We start from the raw sequence: 18,907 nt of genomic DNA on the forward strand, positions 1-18,907 counted from the left end.
TCACATAGATGGAGGACCAAATACAGTTTCCTTTCAAACAAGAGATGTCATTACAAGCACTTCATAAGAGGACACTATATCAGGTCTGGTTTGAGCACTTCATGGTATAACATTTGAAAAATGTTTTAACATAGTTTCAGAATAGATTGAGCATAAAGATCAAATCCTGGGATGAATCAGATGATGATTGGCAGCACATATAATCAGTTTGGGGGTAAAAATTTCAAACACTTTCTGAAAGCAATTCATGAAACTACTTAGAAAATCAATTCACAACACATTTCATTTCAATATGTCACCTAAGATATATCTTCTGCAGCACTGTACGGCTCAGTACAAGAAGCATTAGTAAATATTTGTGGAGCCACAAAGGTGATTAAACATTTTAATATAAAAAAGTCTTTACGGCATTTTAGATTCTGTGACACCGTATCAGCTCTATTCAATTTTCTTTTCCATTACATTTACAGGTACAAAAATTTATGGACCAGAAGGTAATTAGGTATTCTTGCATACATGTGCAAACTTTAACACAATGAAGTGTAGTCTAGGCTACTGTGATTGTTGCCTCAACAAAACTTTTGTACCAACAAAAGAAACAGATACTAGATCGTGCCAGTTAGGACACACTATTACATTGCCCCAAATCCCATAAATGGTCTAATCAAACTGTAAACCAAGGCATAAGCTACTATTAATTTACACTTACAAATGTCGACCTATTTTGTGAACTTGGACTATGATACCATGGTTTTTCAGTTTCTGTTGGGCATCCTAGTGATGCCACTGGAGACAGCTCTGTATTTGCAACTCAAACAAATGTACATTAAAGTGAAGTCTGGAATCATCAAAGTATTTATAGAAAGTAGTAGTAAAGATTTTCCTGCATGCCAGAAAGAAAGACAATAAAGAAAATTAAAATAAAAGCTTACCGTGGCAAGTTTGTTACATAGAGGTTCGTATCTTTAATATCATAACCAGATGGTCGTGCAAAAGAAACTTTCAATCTTTTATTCTGCACCTGGAATCCATTTAGTGTTGCAATGGCACGAATAGCATCCTCAGGTTTTTGGTAATTCACAAAACCAAAACCATAGCTGTATCCAGTCTGCAACACAAACATCCATTACATAAAATAAAAATATATTATCATACATAAAATCCTCATTATGTTATTACAATTAGAAAAGAATATGAACAAACTAGACTGTTCATACAAGCCATTTCTCTATTCTCTATGAGATAAACCAATCACTTTTTCCTTGTGGCACAACTGAATGAAACAAGGTCTGCAGAGTAGCATCTGCTAATGAAATAGTCTCCTTTGCCACATTTTTCAGAAGCAGGAAAGTACGAGTGGGTAAATATGTTAACTAACGTATTTCCTATTTTACTATGAAGTGGAAATCATTACTCAAAATTTAGCATAATTTACCTGTTTTAAGTATGATATTTACTCGATTATAAGATGATGCTTCTTCCCAAATTCGTCATTGGTAAAACACAGTCATCTTATACTCATAGATTAAACTACTGCTGCTTAGGTCAACATTTATCTATTGTTTAATACATTAATACAGGAGTTGTCTTTCATTTAAATATGAAGCTTTGGCTGGTCAGGTCATGTGCAGATTTATTCTGAAGAATTCAGAAGAGTGGGCCTGGGAATGCAATACTCCATTCAAACAGGCTCAAGATTTTCCGATATACCAAAGCACTCCATACGGTATCAACCTTGCCTGTACAATCATGTGACATTTGAGTTGCATGGCATACTGCAAGGGAGCCTATGGACTAGTCACTACAATACTCTATCGCGCTGCTTAAAATCTGACAATTCTGTGAAAGACAGGAGGAAATAGCATTACATTCTGCCATATTACAAACTACTGTTCTATTTGAACATGTTTGCAGTTCTTATATACTTACGGATACGGAATGCAAACTTTTGTCTTTTGTGCTGCTTTTTAAGTACAGCTTACATTCAAAGCCAAGAATGTAGTCCTTAAAAAAACGTTAATTGATTCTGAACCCAAGTCAATATTTAATTTGGTTGGGCAAGAGTTAAACAATTTACCAAATGGTTTGCACATGAGAAATTCGGATGTTGTTCACATATTAGAATTATTATGTAGTATTCTGCCTAGTGGCAGGTGCGTGTCTTTGTACGGAGAATTTCTGACAATAATGTTTTCTGTCTACAGCTTCTGTCTTCAGTCTGTAGTATACTTCCATATTTAATGTCATCCAGATGTTCAAATCTTCCTTGGGCTGTAGTTGTTCTGATCTTCCTTTTGATGACATTGTGTGTGAGCCCATCATGCCTAAGTATGCATCTGATCCAGATGACTTTCCTCTACAGCAGTGGCTGCTAGCCTTTCTGACAACAGCATTACCCCTGAGTGCAATATGATATTAGCTATTTATCCCCATCCACACTGTCACCAACATTAGCACCTACATAAATTTTAGAGTGAAAAAAAACTTTCGTTGATCACTCATTTTAAAATCACGAAAGATAAGCAACGTTTCGTTTTTGCAAAACACCTGTGGTTTTATTAAACGATGAACTATTAAGTCAATGAGACTATTGATACTGTACATTTCCAACAACATTTTTTAATAGAATGATGATGCATTTGTCAAGCACAATGTGAGTGCTACCTGCAACTCCTCCTCAGAAAAGAATGCTAATTGTCAAGGGCTGGACACTCGATACAAAACATGCTTCCTTTGTACTACTATTCTCACTAGTGACAATTGCTCACTCAACCCCATTTGAAATCAACCAAATCAAAATATGTGCACTAAACTTAGGCCACTGTTTGTTTATCACTTGATTGCTGGCCTCGTTACTTCTAAACTGGCAGAAATTTAAAGACTTCAGGCTGCCAGTACTTTATGTCAGACCACTGTCACTAAATAATAATAATAATAATAATACAGTATAAGCCCTGCAACAGGTACTGGTGATTACAAAGGGAATAATGAAGCAATTTCCAGTTTATCCTCGCAACTACCTACAATCCTGCAACAGGTATTTTCATGAGATATTTAAGCAAAAGTGAAGTACAGGTCGCCGTCACAGGTGTATGGTACTACGTACAGAATGCATGTGTAGTGGTAGGGCAATGTGAGGAAGAAGAAGAAGAAGAAGAAGAAGAAGAAGATGATGATGATAATGATGATACATTCATTTCACAAGTTGTAACCTCCATCGTATTGTGTGACGCATTAATGCTAGTATTTGAAGAAAATGTAATTGTTGATAACTTATGTAATCAGTATTATAGCCTTGCATGAAACAGAGATTAAATTATTTTTGGAAGTCCATTACCATAAAACTCCTTTGTTTTTACCATTCAGAAAGTTACATTTTACCCGTAAGGGGGTAATTACCCCAGGCTGTGAACCACTGCTCTAAAGAGCTGTATTCAGAATAATTTTCTTCTCTCCTCCTCTTCTCAGTACATAGTAATGTGTCACCAGATCTGTTCACTTGATCTTCTCTATTCTTCCTCGGAACCACATTTCTAAACTTTCCAGGTTATTTTTTCTTCATTCCTCTCATGGTACATGTCTCTGCTCTGTACAGGCCAATGTTCCACCAGTTTCTTCCTTAATTCCAAGCCCAAGTTGCCGGTCAGCAGAGTCCTATTCTTGTTTCATGGGGACTTGGCCATAGCAATTCTTGCTCAAATTTCATTTGTTTAGTGGGCATCCTTTGTCAGCAAGCTTTCCAAGTACTTGCACTGTATCACATTCTCCAGTTCAGCAGTTATCTTCCTCGAAGGTTCCTCCTGTTTTGATATCCACATAACCTTCAATTTCTCAATGTTGAATTCCATGCCATATTTCGTTTCACTTCCCACCAACCATCATGTGTTACAGCTGTCTTTGATTTTTGGTGACCACTGTTAGGTCACCTGCATACTTGATGGTGCTGATGAGTCGTCGTCCTATCCTGAAGTTTCCACTTCCTTTCAAAGCTTCTCTCACCAACCATTCTCCATACAGTGTGAAGAGACTCAGTGACAGACAACATCCTTGTCTGACTCCTCTTCCTATTTCCACAGTGTTTATTTCTCCGCAATTTAGTTGCATCTTTACCCTTTGTCCCAAGTACAAGTTGAAAATACCACATAAAAACATTATCAGCTTTCAATCAACTTTAGATCAAGATGGCGACATTCATGAGAAACAAGAATGAGCACTTATTGAGAATTAATTGTTTAACAATGAAATAAATCATATTAAACTAACTGTAATTGTTATCATGAGACTTAAGAACAGTGGCAAGACCTTTTGTGGAAATACACTCCACTTAAAATTACTTTGAGATTGACGTTTCAACAAGTCGAGTGGTAGGGGTCAGCCACTAGCCACCCATAGTTCCTTCTCGAGCAACACACATTCACTGTGTTGCTAGCCTTGTGGGTACCCACTGCCATTGCAATCTGCCATCCGCAAAGTACTCTTAATTGAAGTATAGCACCGACAGACATCACTAGATAGTGGGGTGAGCGAAAGTTTGAGAACAGAACTGAAACATGACTGCAATCTTTTATTTACATATTAGTTACTGTTACTGCAAATGAAACACACACAAGAAGACATTTCAGTCCACGTTTCACAGTTACTCAAGTACAGCATTACAGAAAGGTTGCAAGGAGAACAGTCATGCCAGCTTGGCTGAGAACTAGGGTGAATGTGGGGAGGGAGTGGTGATCAGGCAACAGACTTCATCATAGTGTCAACCATGGGAATTTTTGTCGTATACTTTGACTTTTTATGAACAGCTACAATGTTTACACTGTAGTTTGCTGGAATCCATTTGTAGTTGGAATGAACTGACTTTAAAATAGGACAAATACTCAAGAATACTATACATTTCTGCACGAGACAGTAGAAGTCTAGACAGGTGCCAGTGGCTACTTAGGTGATGTGTGCATGTTGTTGATTCTCACCATAAGGCATGATGAGAGCAAAAGAAGTGTGTCAACTACTGGTTCCACACAGCCCATAAGAGAGCAAAGGGCAGACTATATCCTTGGAAGCAAGACACAATTCGACACTCTCAGCTCAGTATAGAAGAGAAATTTGCAATGTTATCACAAAAAAGGGCTGTGTTCTCAGGTCCCACTGAAACCACAACCTCACCTATTGCAACATATTTGGAAGAAACAACCAAATATTTGGTTCAAAGAAGATTTAAATTGCACTGTGTGCTACTTCTAAGATGAGAACGATTGGTTATTACTGTTGTTATTATTAAAAATAGTGATAGCATAGACAACAGGCCTTGTAAGCAAAAGATGCAGTGAGGATAAAAATTAATGTAAATCATTTCTTTTTGTTTATTTTACTTCCCTGTCTTATGAAAATGTAAACAAGCAATAAATAGCATAAATTTAGAACTGGTAAATGTTTTATAAGAGTCGAGGGACATGAAAGGGAAGTAGTGGTTGGGAAGGGAGTGAGACAGGGTTGTAGCCTCTCCCTGATGTTATTCAATCCGTATATTGAGCAAGCAGTGGAGGAAACAAAAGAAAAATTCGGAGTAGGAATTAAAGTCCATGGAGAAGGAATAAAAACTTTGAAGTTCGCCAATGACATTGTAATTCTGTCAGAGACAGCAAAGGACTTGGAAGAGCAGTTGAACGGAATGGATAGTGTCTTGAAGGGAGGATATAAGATGAACATCAACAAAAGCAAAACGAGGATAATGGAATGTAGTCGAATTAAGATGGGTGATGCTGAGGAAATTAGATTAGGAAATGAGACACTTAAAGTAGTAAAGGAGTTTTGCTGTTTGGGGAGATAAATAACTGATGATGGTCGAAGTAGAGAGGATGTAAAATGTAGACTGGCAATGGCAAGGAAAGCGTTTCTGAAGAAGAGAAATTTGTTAACATCGAGTATTGATTTAAGTGTCAGGAAGTCGTTTCTGAAAATATTTGTATGGAGTGTAGCCATGTATGGGAGTGAAACATGGACGATAAATAGTTTAGACAAGAAGAGAATAGAAGCTTTCGGAATGTGGTGCTACAGAAGAATGCTGAAGATTAGATGGATAGATCACATAACTAGTGAGGAGGTATTGAATAGAATTGGGGAGAAGAGAAGTTTGTGGCACAACTTGACTAGAAGAAGGGATCGGTTGGTAGGACATGGCCTGAGGCATCAAGGAATCACCAGTTTAGTATTGGAGGGCAGCGTGGAGGGTAAAAATCGTAGAGGGAGACCAAGAGATGAATACACCAAGCAGATTCAGAAGGATGTAGGTTGCAGCAGGTACTGGGAGATGAAGAAGCTCGCACAGGATAGAGTAGCATGGAGAGCTGCATCAAACCAGTCTCTCAGGACTGAAGACCACAACAACAACAAATGTTATATATTCCTGACAGTGTCCACCTGGGGGCGAGCTGCAATGTATGATAACTGCAGAAAACTTCACAAGCCGAAACCACTCAAAGGCATTTTATTGGATGGCCGGATTTGAGAGAGCTGTGCTCTCATCATTGGGTCTTGTAGTTTAAAATGTTTTACAACATGTTGTCCATCACTGTTGCAAATCGCTTCACACTAAATCAGTGGTTCCCAACTTGTGGCTAATTACCCCCTGAGAGGTAAAATGAAATTTTCTGAGGGGTGAAAACCAAACGATTCCATTTTGTTTCAGTCATAAAACTAAATTATTTTCTAAAGTTCATTACTATTACCACAGTTCTGTAAGACTAATACTGATGATATAAGTTATCAATAATTACTTTTCTTCAATTAGTAGCATTAATGTGGTGGAGGTTACACATTCCTCACATAGTCAAGCCACTACACGCATATGTTGTGCTTTGTGCCATACATTGCTGGTGACAAAAGTGAGGCATATACGTAAGAAATGCTAAATATCTGAAGAAAACGTCTTCTCCAAGTTGTTTATACATTCAAGTGTCATTATAGGCCATTACTGATGCAATCTCTTATTCTTAGTGTTGAAGCGAAAAGTGCGTTTGCTCTTGCACGATCAGTTTCTGTTCTGGATGCACTAAGTTGGACTGGCTTGGCAGTAAAGGAAATAACCCGAAACTGTCACCAAGTGCTTCAACAAAGTGGGGTTTGAGGGCCAAGAGCAAGATACTTCAATGGCCATTTAAGATCAAGAAAATGCAGCAGCAATTGCTGAATTAATGAAAATGCAGAACATTTCATGTAATGCAGATGATTACATAAGAAGTGATGACTTTCTGTCAACTCACTCCGCTTCCACTTCAGCAACAGATTTAATAGGAATCCGCAACACAGAGGATGATGAAGAAGAAACAAAGGAGGAAGAAGAGGAGCAAAATGATGCCCCAAGAAAAATTAATATGCCTGAAGAAGCCATAGCATACATAAACGATGTTATGCAATTTGCAGCACACACAAATTCTCCCAGCTTGTGGGAACTACTGCATCATGCAAAAAATTGCCTAGAAAAAACAATTTTGAACAGGAAATCAAAACACGTTTCCCCTTTTCATAGGTGGCAAAAAAAGTGAAATGTAAAGCAAATAAACATGGGAATAATATGTATGTACATACAACAATAAACGAATTTAAAGTTCAAGTAAAAATATAGAAATGCTGTGTTATTTATCAATTAGTATAATAGTCCAGTGTTCTGTTTTCCAGTGTACAGTAAATGAACTCTAATATGCTGGAGTGAAGGTACGTAAATACAGTATATGCATGATTAAAAATTTTACTGTACTTTTGTGCATGATACCTGACAGATTTTAAGTATCCCAGTAGTTTAGCGTAATCCGGAAACTTGTCCAATTTGGAAAATTATTTTAGTCCCAGGCAATTCTGATTTTAGCAAGTTTTACTGTATTTGTTTTTGTCAACCTAGTTGGTGCCATTCTTTTACTGTGCCCATAAAATTTAAGTCATTGTTTTCCGATGTCACTGTGTATGTCTGTGTATTCTTCTATTTCCTTATTACTTCTCAGCCTATAAGTTTCACCATCAGTAATTTTGGGGCCTAGTACTTTCCTAACAATATTTCTTTCTCTTGGATTTCTTCAATATCCCTCTCTCTATTGAAAAATTAAAGTTTATGCTCCATACAGATATTTAAGTTTTATTACAGTGCCTACGTTTACTAAATTTAGAAAGTAATTTTTTATTATAAAAATTTGTGTTGAGCTGAATGCAGCTGCCATCTTTTGACAGCGAACTTCATTTGCAGCTTTTCCAGACTGTTTTCTTGTGTGATTCCCCCAAGTACTTAAATTGTGTAACCCTTTTCATTTTTTGTGTTAAAAAACTTCAGTGCTTGTTTGTTGCATGTCATGTACGCCGTTTTTTCCAAATGTTATTTGTAGTCCTAGTTTTTCTGCAACTTCTTTAAGAATTTCAATTTGTTTTTGAGCTGTGGTAATACCCCTACTTAAAATTTCCAGATCAACTTCCAAGGTGAGACAATCTACTCAATATTACTTCTACCTCACTTGATTGATTGACATGACTTTTGCTCTCACCATTCTGTAATTACCTTTTCCAAAACACAGTTAAACAGTAATGGAGAGAGTCCATCTCCCTACCTAACACCAGTCTTCAATATCAAATGAGAAATTTCTCTCATGAATTTAACTTTAGAGCTAGTGTCAGTTATCATTTCCTTAATCGTGCTAGAGTTTTACTGTCTAGCCCTTGTTCCTCTAAAATTTGAAAAAGAGATTCACAATCAACTGAGTCATAGTCCTTTTTAAAACTCCACACATCCACATACAATATTGTTACTAAAAATCCTTTGGTGCCAGTTTTAAATTAAGAATTTGTTGCGAACAAGATTTGTTTGGTCTAAAGCCTGCTCGGTATTCACCAATTTTATGTTCTAACTGTTTTCAGGCTCAATCAAGTAAACGTTGCGAAAGAATTTTGTATGTGACTGGGAGAAGAGAGATTTCTTTGCAATTATTAACATAGATTCTAGTTCCTTTTTTTATGCATTGGATGAATTAGGGCCGTTTTACAGTCCTTAGGTAATTTCTCAGTTTGCCAGGTATGTGCTATTAGCTGAGAAATCTCTTTAATAGTGTTCAGGCCAGCTGATTTTAGTAGTTCTGCAATTATACCATCTTCTCCGGATGCTTTATTGTTTTTAAGTCTTAATTTGTTTAGTTATTTTGGTTTTGTCATGTTCTTTAGAGCCATGGTTGGTGTTATTAGTTTGCTGTAGTTGGAAAGTATTCTCCAGTTCTGCACAGCTGAATAGTTTTTCAAAATAATTAGCAAGTACCTTACAATTTTCCTGATTTTAAGAGCCAAACTGTCATTTTCATTTTTGAAGCAAAGACTTTGACGTTGGTAACCAGTTAGCTTTGTTTTGAATGTTTTATAAAAGTTTCTTACATTGTTATTTTGGAAGACTTTTTTGATTTCTAAAATTATTATTACTATTACTATTAGTGGCTGTGGTTAGACACAAAGCATTAACAGCCTGAAGTCTTCCACTTTCTGCCAATTCAGATGTAAGGAATGCAGCAATGAACTGGTTTACAAACCGTAAATATAGTGTGCATATTTTAACTTGATTAATTTTAAATGGGGTGCAGTGAGCAGGTCAGTCAAGTGCCACAATGGAGAGGATTAAAGCAGATGAAGTATGTTTTGTAACAAGTGTCTACCTCCATTTTGGGTAGTTAGCTTCCTTATCTGTGGAGGAGTTGTGGGTAGTACTTGCAATGCACCACAAATCCCATTTCCATTTCCATAACATGCCTTATACAATCAAAGATTGTGACATAAGTGACTTTTCAGTTTTACACTATATATAATAATACTAAAAACAGACAAACTAATAATACTTACGGTGTAACATCTTCAAAGAGGTATTTTAATTACAATTATAGTGCATTGTTGCCATTCAAGAAATCTTCTACACTATAGTAACAGGTCTCTTTTGGTACCTTTTACATTTGGGTCATCCATACCTTTCCATATTTTATTTACAAATTTCATGCCCATATAGTACGGGGTTTTTTCATATGATTTTAATCGGTGGGTGGGTAACATGTTGCTCGTTCTACATCTAGTATCATATTGATGCAAGAAGCAGTTACCCTCAAAAAATTGTGGGTTTCTTTTCGTGAAAGTGAGAGTTTCATAGATGTATATGCTTGGAATGCTCATTAGATCTAGTTTTACAACTAAAGGTTTATAATGTTGCTTTGGTTTTTCTCCCACCATTGCTCAGATGATTCCTTCTTGAAGTCTAAAAGCTGTAAGTAAATTTGTTTTTCAGACCACCAGAAAATTATACGATACCTAATGACGAAAACAAAATATGCATTATATATAGTTTTTCTTACAGCTAAATCACTAATACTATACAAGATATTTCTAATATATACAAGGCTATTCAGTCGACCCAGTATGTTGTCCACATGGTGATTCCATAACAGGTTTTTATTGACTAATACGCCAAGGAATTTGACACAGTCTGCAATCTCTAATTTTTTTGTCCATATACCTTATTTCACTTACAGACTGTGCAGATTGTTTTGTGGTTAAATGAACACTTTATGATTTTGTAAAATTTAATGTCAAGTTATTGTTTTTGATCCATGCCTCCACTTCCCCAAGTGTTTGTTCAATATGAGGAATTAGGCCTACCTCATTTTTGCAACAGACTACAGCTGTTGAGTCATCTGCATAGAGGATAGTATCAGACTGGACCTGGCAAGGCATATCATTAATACAATACAGAAAAAGTAGTGGCCCTAATATTGAACTTTGTGGGACACCTAATTCAGTGTGCTTCCAGCCAGAGAGAAATTTCTTGCCATTGATGTTAATAAGTACTCTTTGTTTTCTGTTTGCCAAATATGATGACATTCAGCTAAGGGATTTGCCTTGAAAACCATAGTGTGCCAATTTTTGGAGAAGAAGGTCATGATTAACTGTGTCAAAGGTTTTGGACAGGTCACAAAAGATGCCTGACACACACATTCTACCATCAAGACATCTGCTGACTTTTGTGACTAATTCATTTATTGCATGGACTGTGCTGCGGCCTTTTCTGAAACCATATTGATTGCATAAGATAATGCTGTTAGATGAACTGTGATTTTCAATCTGATCACATGCAGCTCTTTCAAATATTTCTGAGAAAACTGCTAACAGTGAGATTGGCCTATAGTTGCCCAATTCATCTTGTTTGCCATTTTTATGTACTGGCCGAACTTCTGCATATTTTAATTGATCTGGAAAACATCCCACATCAAAAGATTGGTTGATTATGAAAGAGAGTGGATATGCAATACTGTGACGGACTATTTTTATTATTTCAGTGGAAACCTCATCCCACCCCACAGATTTTGAATTTTAGAGGGACATTATGATTTTGATGACATCTGCGATGGAAACATGAGAAAACTTAAAACATGGGCAGTTACTGTCTGTCGTATTGGGCTTTGTTTTTGGTGGTGAACAGTCAGCAAATTTGTTACAGTTTATGAAAAGGTCATTGAATGAGTCACAAATGGCACTGGGTTCTGTAACAGCTCAACCATTTATCACTATTTTAGAAGGGCATTTTCTCTCTGCCTCACTGCCAACTTCGCTTCTTATAACAAACCAAACAGCTTTTGATTTGTTTTTTGCATTTGAAATGAAGTTATTATTCGCAGTACATTTTGCTAGTTTAACTAGTTTGTGAAATGTTTTTTTGTATGTGCTTACATACTTAAGAAATTCAGGGCTTCGATTTACTTTTGCCTCCATATGCAGTTTCCTCTTAGTAGCACCAGACACTCTAATTCCTTTTGTTACCCATGATCTACTTTTATGGGACCTGGTCCTCACTGTTACAAAAGGGAAGCATTCATTGAATATACCCAAGAATCATTCATCCAAACACACACACACACACACACACACACACACACACACACACACACACACACACACACACACATTAAATATCATTCATCTATCATCATTTTAAAAATAAAAGTGTTCCAAGAAAAATGTTTCATCCTAAAGTTTATTTAGGTGCTAAAGTTGATGATAATGTGGGGGAGGGGAAGTGCAGGGTACTAGCTGATATCTGATTGCACTCAGAAGTAATGGTCTAAAAAAGGTTGGGAGCCATTGCACTAAATCTTTGGCACTAGCCATTAGAGGTGCCAAGCTTGCCAACAGCTTACACATCCACGACCACATCACTGCTTTTCAGACACTATTTAGCTCAGCAATGCCACATGTCCAGAAGCAGGCCACACATCAGAAAATGCTAACAGAAAAGGCAGTTTGTGATCTGAAGGCCAAGGACTGTATGTTGCATCATTGTCAAAACTGCCCTGGTGATGATGCAGTTAAACATTACTTAGAAGAAATATTCCAGGACAGGGATGCAGAGGAATCAATTGAATTCAAACAGTGGGCTCACAGCGACTGTGAAACAGTAGAAAATAATGTCTGAACAGTGGAGAAATTTATTGAAAAACTCTCAAGCAGGATTTGGAAGCTGACAGGCCATCATTTCACTGTAAAACATCAAATGGAATACTTGAAGTCATTGAAGACTGACTTCAAAGCAACAGGATAGTTCTGATGGACGTTGCTGAAAACTACTCATTTGCAGCCCAGGATGCTGCCCAGGACTTTCATTAGGATAATTCACAAGCAACAGTACATCCAATTGTTGCTTATTATGTCGATAACATGGGCTCCTTGCAAGATTTAACTGCTGCATAATTTTCAATGAACTGCAACACAATACAGTGTCAATACACATTTTTCGAATTCTTGGTGACTTGAACAAACGTTAGAAGCCATGGGAAATTTCCCTATGATGGAGTTGGTGGCATGACTAAACAGTTGATGCACAGGCAAGCCTCCTAAGACCTTCACCTGACAAATATTGACGCCAAAGGATCTCTTCGATTTTTGTAATCAAAATATACATGGAATTAAATGTATTTTTGTCACAAAGCTGAAACTGAAGAAAGCAGGAAGTTTCATGAACAAACATGGCAAGAAAGCAGCACAATATCTTATATTAGATAGCATCACCAATTTGTACCAGTTGACTCAAACGCAATTTGTGTCCACCAAGTTGCCAATGACACGATATATTTTGTTGCTGGAAATTTCTGACAACACTATTGCATATCTGAAATTGCCTGAGTTGTCCCCTGGTTGATACATTGCCTGTATTTATGAAAACAACTGATGCATTGGAAACGTTGTTGAAGTTTCAGTTGAAGAAAACTGATGCGCTGATAAAATTTATGCATCCATCATCAGGTCCTGCTCATTCATTTTATTGGACACAAAGGCAAGAGATATGTTGGATTCTGGAGCAACACCTGATTTGCATGGTCTCTCCACCTTCAGTTACATCATCTTGCCTATAATATCATTTTCCAGAAACTGTGCTGAAGGAAGTGGCTTGTAAATGTAATAGAACGTGGAGACAGATTACTATCAATTAAAATCAAACTGTGAACATCAGTTTCAGAACCATATTAAGACATCTAGTTTAGACTTGAGAACCTATGATAAGATGCTCCATCATTGGCATGCTCAATCATTGGCTTGACAACCAGGCAGACACCCATTGGAGGCTTCGGAACCTCAGTTAAGAAACCAAATTACAGGCTTGGGAATCTAGACTAAGAAACCCACCCTAGTATTCCACAGCTGCTGTGTGTGACCCTACGGGGAGTGGAGTTGCCAGTTCAGGTTCTTGAACTGGTAGTGACAGAGTCAACATGGACCAGTGCAACAGAATACTGATAATTTCTGAATAAAAAAGGCATTAAAAGAAGTTTGGAAAAAAAAGAAAACGGAATTTGAATATTAAAATAGAAATCCTTATTTTGACCCTTTTCTTAGGGAACTGTATGCCAATGTTAGTCAGTCAAATCCACTTTTCTAGGATGTTCAAAACATGTTCTTTCTCATGAGAGTGGTTTTAAAATGTTACTAAACGAGACTTTTGTGTGCAACGTGGGACTGAAAATACCCTAATTTAATGTTTTTGCAAAAATTGTCAACTTAACACAAAATTTGTAAAGTCACAGAAAGAGTTCGCAACTTAAATAAATTTCAAAAGAACAACTTGTAAACGTACTATGCATCACATTTGGCATCTATTACTTAATTATTTATGGAGCTATATAAAACTTTGAACTTTTAATCTTTTCAGAGTGTCAATTTTTTAGGCCAACTATAATATAATTATCTACTTATGGTGCATACAGAAATAACTATTGCCATTAAACACAGTGGAAAAATTGTAAAAGCTAGCTAAGTTTCATGTTTTAAAACAAATACTAAGAGAGGTATTAGGTCTCAAAGTTGGTGAAATCTTACAAAGTAATGAAAAGGTAAGCTGCTACTCACCATATAGAGGAGATGCCAAGTCGCAGATCGGCACAACAAAAGGACTGTCACAATATAAGCTTTCGGCTGCCAAGGCTTTTGTTGAAAACAGACACCTCCCCCCCCCCCCCCCCCCACACACACAAATGCAACTCACACGTTATTATCATTTATTTTCGACAAAAGCCTTGTTGGCCAAAAGCTTATATTGTGCCAGTCTTTTTGTTATGTCTATACGCAACTCAGCATCTCTACTATATGGTGAGTAGCAACTTTCCTTTTCATTATACTGTTGCATTCCATCCTGGACTTTCCATTGTTTGGTGAAATCTTAGTGTTGGCCTGTACATGGTCAGCATATGGGGTCAAACAAATGGCTGTATCTCAACACGTAATCCACTGGAGAATCTAAAACTTAGCCACAGTTCGTTTGAGACATGTTGTACTCTACATACAAAATTTCAGCAAAATCCAAGATTGTTGAATGGGGAGCCCTATACCACTTGACAGGGGTGACGCAACAGAAACAACTGTAGATATGGTCAATGGATTAGTTATGTTTTTCAAAAACATTCATTTGCCTTAAAGGAACCAGGAAACGAAAAACTGTTGAAATAATTTTTGTTGTTGTGTTCAGTCATAACCCTTTTCTTCCTGGACAAGAATATGTATGGTTTTTATACGTCTGTTGCATACTGATTGGAAAGAGAGAACATTGTTTAATCGGTTTGTCATTTATTCAGCTGTGTTTAACCCAGCAGCAAAGACATTATTTGTCTTTATTCCAATCATTCTTTGACCACTGCTTTTCAAGTTGCTCACCCTTGTGCTGAGTGAGTGTAGGTAACAGCTGAACATCAATTCAGCATTCTGTTTAAGCTTTAGTCATAGTGATTTGAAGGAGACTTTTGGGAAAGTTATGGATTTCAAATGCTTGTCCAAGTACTGTATACAAACACAGAGAAAGGAGCACCAGATGCAAGAGAAATTTTGGTGGATACTGTGGAGGAATGGAAGTTACTGGTGCAGGCAACATGTCCAATCTTTCACAGGCGAAGCTCAGTGTACAGAATGCCAAGTATTTGGGCGATGGTGACAGCAAGACTTTTCAACATGTGCTACAACATACGCCATACCAAGGACAGCACATCGTAAAACTTTTAATGTGTTGGCCATGTCCAAAAGAATTTATGTTCAAGACAAAGGAAAGTCCTTTAGGACCTGAAGGGGGCAGAAAACTTCCTGACGCTAAGGAAACATCAAGGGATGGCAGCCTAACAGATTCTAAAGTAGGTCTGCTCAAACATATTATGGACAAACAATGTGGAAAAATTGGCTACTAATAATTTAGAAGAAATATGAAATACTGTGTGAGCTACCTTCTTTCACAAGATTGCTACGGATGACAATTCCTATCATTCCCACTCCCCAAAGGGCTCACACTCAAGGTGTAAATATGACAGCTAGTGTAACTGGTGATGAACATAGACATGACCACCCCTAACAATGTCAGTAGTATACGTCATAAAACCTATCTATAGAAACTTAAGTTAGCAAAAACTTGCTTCCAAAGGCCTGACCAGATAGAAGGTGGACGGGTGGCATTCCCACTGTGACTCAGTACCACCCAGGACTCTAGCAACCGAATCACATTCTCCGTCAGGGTTTCAAGCACCCATCGTCACACCCTGAAATGAGAACTGTCATACTCACCATTATTGCCATCCATCCCACAGCGGTATTCCACCGGCCACCAAACCTACACAGTATCCTTGTCCATCACCACATAACACCTGCTTCCAACCCCTTGCCTCATGGTTCATATCCCACAATAGACCTTGATGCAAGACCTGTCCCATACATCCTCCCACACCACCTACCCCAATCCAGTCACAAGCAGCACCTATCCCATCAAAGGCAGGCTACCTGTGAAATCAGTCATGTGATCTACAATCTAAGCTGCAACCACTGTGCTGCATTCTATGTGAGCATGACAACCAGTAAGCCACCACCCGACTGCTTCCCCCATCATGCACTGCTGCTCACAGTCTGGTCTCAGCGGCCAGAGACTGTGGACTTGGGCGTGTGAGTTACTTTTGCAAGAGTGGTTATTTGTTTTGTTTTGTTTTAGGGTGCAAAAACAACTAGCATTCTACAAGCTCATGTCAAAACTATAGAACACGAAGACAGAGAGGAGTTAAAAAATGACTACACGTCAATCCCAATCGACGTAAGAGTAGACAGCTAAAAACAGGGACATGGAGAAAATAGACCAAAGAGAAACAGAGGTCCAGAACTAAAATTTAAATGGTCTTCATCGTATTGCTATGATAAAAAGTAAAAAACAGTTAACAGCCCGTGCGTAGTTTGCTATAACAGATGATAACTCAGATGGAAAATGCAAGCAGAAATGTAAACAGTTGAAAAATGGGCATTCAGTCAGAAAATGGTAGACAGTTAAAACTTGGGAACAATGTGCAGAGTGTGGTGAGGGAGCCCCACTTAGCAAATGATGAGGGATAAAAAGGCAGTGCCCAATACGCAACTTACAAGGGCTGACTGAAAAGTAATTCCTCCACCTTCGTAACTCAACAGTTGGCAGCATTGGTATGCGGGAGGTACTGGCTTGTTCCGTAGCCTCTTCTCTACAACTCCAGTTGGCGGGAAGCCTTAGCACTGAACGGTTGTGTTGTTACAGTGTAAAGTATGGAACCCTGTGCAGACAGTCGGCCAATGTGATTCAAGCAACATGCAGTCACTGAATTCTTGACAGCAGAAGGTGTCACTCCAAAGGAGATTCATCAGAGAATGGAAGTAGTTTACGGTGATTGTGTTGATATGAGTACTGTGTGTCATTGGGCAAGTCAGTTTAAAGATGTTGAGGTGGGAACATCTGACCTGCGTGACAAACAAAGAGTTCAGTGTCCTGTGACAGCAATCACTGAGTTTCACAAGCAAAATGTTGACAGACTGATTCAGGATGATTGTCGTATCACTCAGAGAGAAACTGCAAGCACAATCGGCATTTCACAAGAATGTATGGGTCACATTGTTGCTTTGCTTGGCTATCTGAAGATCTGTCCACGATGGGTACCCCCAGATGATGACTCCTGAAATGAAAGTGCACAGACTTGAAATTTGCCAGTAACTCCTTTCCTCCATACAGTCCAGATTTAGCACCGTCTGACTTCCATCTGTTTCCAATAATGGAAGATGATCTGTGGGGACATCATTATGCTTCTGATGAAGACGTTGAGAGAACTGTGAGATCGTGGTTGCGGAAACAGAGTGTCGACTTCTAAGTGACGGCTTCAGAAAACTTGTTGGTGATTATGTGGAAAAGTGAATATTGGTAATCAAAGATCACATTCTAAGGGTTATTTCTGTGTTTGATTTATTAAAATATTCCCATCCAAACCCAGCTAAGGAAGGGGGAGGCATTACTTTTCATTCGACCGTCGTAGTTAAAATGACCTCCTTGCGGTGGGAGGGCTGAGAAGATGTCGTCCAAGCTGCTAGGAGTGGCTTATCCGGAGCATATTCCCATGAAGGGAGAACCAATGGCGATGCCAAAGTGACACCACCTCCTGACAGACAGCAACACAGAGATCATCGGAGGGAGTACTAGGACTAGTGGGCTGAGGCACGAGGATTGCAGCCTTGGCGGTAGTGTCAGCAAACTCATTTCCTGTCACACCGACGTGACCAGCATGAACAGCACAGTGGCTCCATCAAGAGTGAACAAGTGACAGTCTTCCTGGACCCACGGCACAAAGGGATGGGCAGTGTACAGCGCACAGAGGCTTTGAAAGGCACTGAGAGAGAGTGAGCAGATGACACAACTGAAAGGCCTGTGTCACCGGATGTACCCGTAACCTGATACAGGGCGAAGAGCTCTGCTGTAAATACTGAGTAGTGCGCCAGAAGTTGATACCGAAAAATGTCAGTGGCAATGACTAAAGCACACCCAACAAGACAGTCAATCCAACAGCCATCCGTGTACACAAAGGTACAGTCGCGAAGTTCCATGCAAAGGTCATGAAACTGAAGGCAGTAGAGCAGGGCTGGAGTAGTGGCTAGGAAGTGAATGAAGGCCAAGGTTAACAAGGACCAATGCACGAAGTCTAGGTGGCGAAGGGTTCACACCCACCGGGAAAATTGCACAGAGTGAGAAGTTAAGCTGTCAGAGCAATAGCCGAAAGGTCTCCAGGAGGCAACAGAGAAGAGGGATGTGCCCTATACTGACGATCAAAGGAGTCATTGAAAAAGGAGGCATGGGATGGATCGCCACGCAATGCAAACGGCACATATACCCACCAAAGAGAAAGTCACGGTGGTAGGACAGCAGTAATTCAGAAGCTTCTGCATACAGGTTCTCAACTGGGCTAGTGTAAAAGGCACCAGTGGCCAAACGGATGCCACGATGGTGGACAGTATTGAGACAAAGTAGGAGAGATGAACATGCAGATGCATAAACAAAGCACCCAGTCTAGTTTTGAATGGATAAGGGACTGGTATAAACAGAGGAAGG

General features: G+C 38.5%; 1 protein-coding gene across 3 annotated transcripts in view; it reads right to left on the reverse strand.

The window, feature by feature from the left end:
• Positions 1 to 18,907, reverse strand: part of LOC124711175 (protein sex-lethal-like) — a 108,887-nt gene that overhangs the window by 72,119 nt on the left and 17,861 nt on the right. For all 3 annotated transcript variants that reach the window (XM_047241104.1, XM_047241102.1, XM_047241103.1), the window contains exon 3: positions 933 to 1,108. In XM_047241104.1, the coding sequence (XP_047097060.1) occupies positions 933 to 1,108 (176 nt within the window). The remainder of the gene's footprint in view (positions 1 to 932; positions 1,109 to 18,907) is intronic.

Source organism: Schistocerca piceifrons, chromosome 8 (assembly GCF_021461385.2).
Source record: "Schistocerca piceifrons isolate TAMUIC-IGC-003096 chromosome 8, iqSchPice1.1, whole genome shotgun sequence".
NCBI lineage: Eukaryota > Metazoa > Arthropoda > Insecta > Orthoptera > Acrididae > Schistocerca > Schistocerca piceifrons.